The sequence below is a fragment of the Phoenix dactylifera genome, chromosome 1 (assembly GCF_051530095.1).
Source record: "Phoenix dactylifera cultivar Ajwa chromosome 1, Ajwa_hap1_PhDact_Kaust_v1.1, whole genome shotgun sequence".
In the NCBI taxonomy this organism is placed as follows: domain Eukaryota; kingdom Viridiplantae; phylum Streptophyta; class Magnoliopsida; order Arecales; family Arecaceae; genus Phoenix; species Phoenix dactylifera.
The window spans coordinates 43,078,495-43,086,232 of record NC_143190.1 but is presented as its reverse complement, the minus strand read 5'-3'; the positions used below and the strand labels follow the sequence as shown (position 1 = coordinate 43,086,232).

Sequence of the window (7,738 nt, the reverse complement as noted above, 5' to 3'; positions counted from 1 at the left end):
CACAATCATTCATCAATTTCAATAACACGCTTAGACATACTTTAAGGAGGCTAAGGATATAATTACACAAGATATAAAAGTAATCTAAATGAAATATACGAGGAGTCATGTGGCTGTACATTTTGAGTCATGTGCCAGAAGAACTTGGGTATTTATGCAAGGTCAAAAATCTAAATAATTTTGGATAGCTTTTTTGGGTGAGGTCATGAGATGTTACAAATGTACCAGAATGGACTTAGTCAATGACCCATATATGACTAGGGGATGATGCAGCTGGGGCCTAATTAAAGATTTTGATACTTGGGGAAGGCCAAAAATCCTAGATATACAAGTATAGTTTGTGTATGTATAAACATGACTAAGGGTACGGACAAAACAACCATAAATTCTTATTGCACTTACATTTTCTATATTATCATCAATATGTTGTGCATAAAAAACTACACATTGCACTCTTTTGGTAAAAATGTAACAATATAGAAGATATAGCAACATAGATATAAATATTTCTTCAACACGCACATCTGAAAGCTGCCACCTACATTTTCAATAAAGGACTTGGAGAATTGGGAGGCACAGCTAAAAACATGCAAGAAGATGGACGCCGTAATCCAAGCAAACATTTGGGCCTCACATAATATAGTGACTGCTTGATTTTGGAAGGAATTGCTCTTGAATTATAAACTATTTTACCGTTCATTCCTTGAAGCTGACCTTGAGTCTTCACTTCTTTCTTAGAACTATCATCCATTAACCGTCCTGTATTCTCCTTAATTGACTCATGAGCATTAAGCACAAACGTTGGCAGAAGCATTCTTTGAGAGTCCATAGCTAATGGCTCGTAGAAGGCCATAGTAATGTCTTGAAGTAGCGCGGTAGGTGAGTCGAATGCATTAAAAGTGTTAAAAAGCATCTGAAACCCCTTTAAAGCACATAGATGGATTTGTTTCCATTCTTTCGGTACTTCAGCATTGCTATCAACCATAGTAATTTCAAGCAGCTGCTTCTCGAACCTTTCTAGTTTGTTCTGTATATATGCAATAGAATCTTCAATATTTGCCTCTGGATTCGCTTTCAAGTACAATGGCACCATGTTCAGTTTTCCATCTTTCATCTCTTTCTGAAATAATTTTGAATCAATTTAAAAACAAAAATAATAAGATAAATAGACATGGAAATTATGGTGATGGAGTAGTATAACCTCATAGCTTTGAATATCATTCAGTAAGCGAGTTGAGAGCATTAACAATTTGGTAATTTTGCTATAACGGGTTCCCGAAGAGCTTTGTGGGTGCTTTGGACTTGCAAGATAACATGCGGGGAGATACATTGCTTGTATAGCTATGGAGAGCGTGCCTACTCGAAGGTATTCATCAATTGATGGTGCATGTTTGATTCTACTCCACTCAGATTCCGTCAACCACACATCGAATGCTTCTCGCCACTTTTTCATATATAATAATAGATTTGAACTTGCTCAAACTACAGTTACTAACATGAAAGCATGCACATCGATTTTTAAATGATGGACATGAGAAACTTACGAAATCTTGAAGAAGTGTTTTCATATCATGACCTTGTTGGTTGAAAATCTTCAATGCAATATCACATACGAGGTCATCAAGAGTCTCAAAAATAACTTTACTATGCCCAGATAAGCCTTCTCCTTCCCACCTGTAACCATTCATTTAATTAGAAATATTAAAAAGTAACAATGTGCAAATTCTTCAACCTTCATGCAGTAATTAATTAGTACCTTTGTACTGCTTGAGTTAGGCATTGTAATTCATCCAATGAACCGTGCTCATCAAAAAAATCATCTGCAACTGTAACTAAGATTGCACTTTTAGCGATAATTTTCCGCACCTCCGAGTCTAAGAGAAGGAAAATGGGAGTAGCAGCAACAAAGTAACAATATGATGTGTTCTCTCGTCCGAAGCCCATGTTGGCGAGGCCCGTATCTTTGGACCACCTAGTGTGATGTATTGATATTATACAGTACAGAATCAATTAAATAAATAAACAAAGTGAAAGAGGAAAAAAAATGCCATAGCATTCTGTCAAATAGCACACATTACTTTTCTTCTAAAAATAAAGAGGAAAGGAAAAGAAAAGTGTGTTTATTACTTCGCTTAAAAAGGAGGAAAGCCATATAATTTGCTTTTATCTTGAGAACTACCTCTTTAGCTCCTCGAGTTCAGTCCTGTAGACTGATTGGCGAGTCATGAAATTTTTTATGGCAAGCTGGATAATGTCGTCCGAGCATGTTAGCCTGCAATTTTAAATAAAGCATTTGATGTCACCAACCATAGTGTTTATATGTCCCTAGTACTTAGCCGGTGTGCGTCATACCTGCAAGAGGAGGACTTTCCAATCCAAATATTGTAGCCTTTAGTTCTTTCTATGTATGTCCGATGCTCCAGATGATCCATCCGTGCTAACCACAGATGCTTCAACTCGTGCTCAATCTGTTTTGGCATTTAAACAATAAAAATCACCAAATTGAAGTACTAGTTGTTGAAACCACAAACATACGACATGAATCACATGATGCCAAGATGGCAAATATTTACTTCAACGATTTACATGGATTAGATTGTCAGCCAACCATATATTTTAACATCTAGGTACCATATAACTATTCAGATAACTTACAAAAAAGAAATAGGTGTTCAGTTACCTCCTCCTGGAGATCAGAAAGAGCCGAAGGATGGTCTTTCACATCTTTGCCTGGCAATCCCTTTTGCAATATTTTCTTGGAGAAAGTTTTGGCATTTTCAAATTCTGGTTCCTCTGGAAACATCAAATGTGTGGCTATGTAGACAGCATACATAGCTCCCAAGAAGTCTTGATAGTTCTCTTCTATGTGCAGGAGCATTTGTGGGTCACGCATAAACCAGCAACACCTCTCTATGACATCAAAAGCAATCAATTATTTTCCTTTCCGTGAAAGAGCAATGATGTGTATATTTATCTAGATGTCTGTGTATGCATGCATATATATATATATATATATATATATATATATATATATATATATATATATATTATAGATACATATGTAGAATCCTTACCTGGGGATATTCGATGGCCGTGCTTTCTTAGGAGTTGAAAGGTTAAAAAATCTTTGAATATTTGGAGCGGCAGATCGTGCACATTAGACGGTTGCAGCTCCTCCGTTACCCAATTCCTACAAAACAACCCAGGACAAGGAGCTTATTACAAGGAGCCCACTCGAATATATTAAAATAGAGGAACTTGTGACTAAGACATGAGTGGCCCTATAAGACTAGCAAGTAATTTTCTGTTCTAATGATTGGACGCCAGGGGTCGTTACCATTGTATTGACTCCCATAATTATTAAGGTTGGGAGAGCTCCCTTGGTGCCTAAGGCTAAGGAAAGGCTAAGAGGGAGATCCAAGCTCCATCTGAAGTCGTCAAGGTTTCACTATATACAACCGAACCCTTCTAACATAAAATCCCAAAGCAGAAGGGTATTCGAATGTTTACAAAAATACCCTTTTACTGCACCATAGAATTACTAAAATCCAAGTTTGAAACCCTCCTTGTAATGTTACAACTGAAGGGACCAGTATTCAATCATTTAACACCATTTTTTCAAATAAAAGAGGTGACAATGTTAATGCCCGAAGAGGTTGAATCAATAGTGTGTTGATACCACCCGAGCACAGAATCCGAAATAGGCATCCATTCAATCTGATTGGGATAATAGTTTTTCAGTCTGAATCTGTAAAATGCAAATTTTGATCAAATCACACATCGCTGTATTCCAGGCCTTCATGTGCATTGAGTCGGGCAAATGAGCGTCATGACGCCCCTCCTCAAACTATAACAATCTCCCACGTTGTGGATATCCTATTATATTTTAATAGCAATACTTGGTGATCGTTAGTGTCAATCACCAAGGAAAAACTAGACCAGGTGCGAGAGGAAGGGATGCTGCTATTGATGGACCGGTGCTACCTCTGGATCTAAACCAGAATCAGGGAAGACGTAATTCAAATATGCACCTGGAATTAAATAATTTTGTGCATGAGGGTCCTCAAAATATAATATAGCATTTGAGGAAAATAGTATAAAAACTATAAACAAGCCTTGGTTGTGATAAGTTGATGAAATTCAAAAAAAAAAAAAAAGTAAAGTTGATATAAGGTGACCTAAAAATTAAAAAATCTTCAACTAGGCAGAAAGAGAGGCTAAAATTATAATCTTACCAATAAATGTGATCCATCGCATCTCCTATTTCCTTGGTGAAATGTTCACCACATCCTAGTCGCATCAAATGGTCCATCATACACAGCTTTATGAGGTCTTGGTCCACAGGGTATGCGGGAGGAACTGCGTCACATGCCAAATTGTACAGAGTCACCCTCTTCCGTGTAGAAACAAAGCAAATATCATCTTTCGAATCTATTGCTGCTTTAAAACTCACCTCCATGTCCGCATCTTTGGACTATGGCTTCCAAATACTCCTTGCAATCTCCATCTCCAGTGATCATGAAAGCACAAGCAGTTGCAGACGGGGAATGAAACAAGGACCCATCTTCTCTCTTATGCTTAAGAATATCTTCATGCTTCCCTCGGTAGATTGCTGGCAAGGCCTCGAGGTACAGTGAAAGTGGAAGATGGTGACCCCCACAGGATGTTTCTTCCCTGCAGATAAAGTAGGCAGGTATTACCGTATTAGGAATGAAGAATACCCGTTTGACCAGGTAAATTTGAAGGAAGCTTTGTAGATAAAAAAAGAAAATGTTGCCGGAAAGATTTACATTTTGAAAATTTTCTCCCTTTCGTTGAAGATATCTTCCACGACTCCTGTGTAGCCCTGAGGAAAGACCTCCAAGCCTTTGGCCTTCGCCAGCTCAAGCATGCCCGGGAATATAATGGCAAACCATCGGGGGATGCCACCATGGTGTTTCATAAGCACCTTCTCCGTGTGTGCATGAAGAAATTTCAATCCTGTTTTTTGAAAAAAAAAAAATTGAAAAAGTTGGAAGACAAATGTCAAAGCTCTAACTCAAGATGTACACAGCTTAAAAATAAATGAAATGCATTTCTATTGTCACATCAAAGAACTGTTCTAAAGTCGTCATGGAGCAATAAATGTTCTAATTTGGAATTTAAATTTAGGAAGGAACTTAAATAACACTCTGTCCATTTTTTATTGGACTTTAATACACAATCATTTGACTATTAGAATTTTATTTTAGTCCTGCATAAATATTTTTATATGATATTTCCGCATACACGTAAATTTCACGCACTTTTATTGATTCCTGTAGATGGTTATATTGTTTCTGCACACAGTTATATTAACTCTGCACACACTTACATATATGTGTACGCAGTTATTGTAACTACATACATATTGAGGTATAACTACGTACAGCCACTGGGGATCGAGAACTATAACAAGAAAAACGACTTAATTATACCTTTCTCTATATTTATGTAGCCAACGTTCCAGGTCTTGAGCGCAATAGTACAAGCCAGAGTCGCAGTGAGGCAGTCTATGGTGAGATCGAGCTCTCCCCATGACCCTCCATCGTTTTGGTTTCGAAGCATCCAAATCAAACAGTTTGGGAACATTGGACGACGGCGTCGTTCAGGATTGGGTATCATGGCTACCCATGCAGTCTCGTAGGCAGACGATGGCAGGAAGGAGTATATGTCAGCGGAGGGAGAGAAAACCTCTTGCTTAACCCTCTCGACAAGGCACTCCAATGACTCCTCCATGTCTTACTCAAGCACAACTGGGAGGAGGAGGAGGAAGAAGAAAACTAAGAGTAGATAAATTTGGATGTCTTAACTTGGCTGAACTCTTGTAGAATGTTTTTATAGTGTGATGGGAGGCGGCACCTGTGACTCACGCAACCGGCGAACCCTGGCTCTTTTTTTTTTTTTAATGAAACTTGTTGTTCAGGTATGAGCGACCAACAACAACGCTTGGCAGTTTTTTATGGCATGTGGGAGATGGGGACCACCACCCAACAACATCCGAAACGTTGCTCACGAGATGACGAAAAAGACAATGACTAGACCATGAGAACGAGGACCGGTACTGCTTGAACGAAGAGCATGAGCACATTTGGTTGGGCTAGTCCTATCTCCCTACGGATCAGGCCTCGGCTCGGGGGGAATAACACATGGTTTTAGGTCCTGCCTATCCTATGTTTCCTTTATCTGTTGCTTTGTTTAGTTTTGCATAATAATGTATGTGTTGTGGTTGATATTTGGCTTGAGGGTGAACACGTTGGAGGAAGCCGAGAAGAGGCCTGCTGGGGGGAGAAAGAGGGTGCCACCTCCTGCGCTTCGGTGTACCTGCACGAAGCCTTCGTCGGAGATTCCGACGAAGGCCCTTCGATGACTAAGTTTAGTTTTTGGAGGGGTTTAGAATAGCTTTCTTATAACCTCTCTTGTCTTTTTCTTGCTTACCGAGGACCTTTTCGTGAGTTATACCGAGTACTCAGTAAATTATGGACAACTTCTCTACCTCCTTTCTTATAGGGTGAGGGTTTTGGATGTTACGTGCAGCCTTTGGGCTGAGCTGTGATCAGCTGACCATTAGCTGGAGGCGGCGCGAATCACGGAGACTAATCCCGCCGGCGGAGGATCCGGAAAACATCATTTCAGTCTTGTCCTGAGGATCCGCGAGGTCTTTGATGAGGATTTAGGAGATATTTCTCCAGTCTTGTCCTAAGAATCCGTGGGATCTTCGATGAGGATTTGGAGGCAGCAGGATTGAGGTTGACAGGGCTGAGGTCGGCTCGGCCTCGGGCCGAGGTCAAACAAGCTTAGAGGCCGTGACATGTGCTTGGCGAGTTGACCTCGGTATTCGGCCAAGGTCAGCTCGGTCTCTGGCAGAGGTCGCCTCGGTTTTTGGCCGAGGTCACCTTCTTGGGTCGAGGTCGGTTCGCTCGGCGGGGTTTGGGTGGTTCCATGCTGGAGTAGGATGATCCATTTTACCTCCCATCAGTATGTAATCATCATCTTTATTTATAGTCAAAATTAGCTTGCCTTTCTTTTGTTTTACTAAAGCAAATAGTTGTATTTATGCTTGATTGCAAGCAAAACCGAAGGAAAAGATGAAACTTTTTGATGGAAATTTTCAAATTTGTGAATTTTTAATCAAATAAGGAAACAGAAAAATAGGTTCTTCCAAGAAAAATAGGTTCTTCAATCAATTTTTTTAGAAGGCTGGCTAGATGCGGCGAAGTGCGGCCTAGGCCTTCGTTTCGATACATGATTCTTATCATTGGTTTTGTTTGGATAGGATTGAGTTTAAGGTACGGAACAGGCCTTAGCTAAACTGGGATACATGAATTGAAGTAAAGTAGACAATCCTGACGCCCTTATGTTCTCCATCAAGTCTGTCGATCTTCTTCTTTATCTTGGAATTAAACAACTGTGCTGCTTAACAGGGCCGGCCCGAGCCGGGCCTCGGCCCAAAGGAAGGCCTCCGGGAGGCAAAGGGAAGATAACCACATAAGAATGGAAGAAGGCAAAAAGGCACCAACTTACGGTGAAATAAAGAGAGGAGAGAAGAGAGAGAGATTGAGAGAGAGAGAGGGGGGGAGGAGGGAGGTTCCTTATCCTGCTTTCTGTGTCTATCGTGACCAAAAGGAAGCAAAGGCCCCATATAAAATGGGAACAGGAGCTGGCTACGAGTCTTTCCCCCTTGATGGAAGGGAAGTGGAGAGTTTCCTGGCCTGCAGAG

At 40.2% G+C, this 7,738-nt stretch overlaps 1 protein-coding gene across 2 annotated transcripts; it reads right to left on the bottom strand.

The window, feature by feature from the left end:
• Positions 1–369: 369 nt before the first annotated feature.
• Positions 370–5,883, bottom strand: LOC148715301 (S-linalool synthase-like). Of its 2 annotated transcripts, XM_088702131.2 has the most exons (12): positions 5,457–5,847; positions 4,791–4,980; positions 4,454–4,674; positions 4,236–4,359; positions 3,075–3,190; positions 2,681–2,910; positions 2,353–2,468; positions 2,180–2,272; positions 1,757–1,972; positions 1,545–1,674; positions 1,202–1,444; positions 370–1,120 (listed from the first exon to the last, which is right to left on the bottom strand). In XM_088702131.2, exons 1-12 carry the CDS (start codon positions 5,755–5,757, stop codon positions 539–541), a joined length of 2,562 nt encoding a protein of 853 aa, XP_088558257.2. In that variant the 5' UTR covers positions 5,758–5,847; the 3' UTR covers positions 370–538. The 2 variants fall into 2 exon arrangements, with proteins under 2 accessions (XP_088558257.2, XP_088558260.2); XM_088702134.2 differs by lacking the exon at positions 1,202–1,444 and having other exon boundaries at positions 5,457–5,883.
• Positions 5,884–7,738: the final 1,855 nt, after the last annotated feature.

Excerpts from the sequence above, each read along its gene's own strand:
- LOC148715301 (XM_088702131.2), bottom strand. The coding sequence starts at position 5,757 with ATGGAGGAGTCATTGGAGTGCCTTGTCGAGAGGGTTAAGCAAGAGGTT. Across the intron at positions 4,675-4,790 it reads AGGGAGAAAATTTTCAAAAT|GGAAGAAACATCCTGTGGGG; the intron begins GTAAATCTTTCC and ends CTTTATCTGCAG. Across the intron at positions 1,121-1,201 it reads ATGATATTCAAAGCTATGAG|AAAGAGATGAAAGATGGAAA; the intron begins GTTATACTACTC and ends AAATTATTTCAG.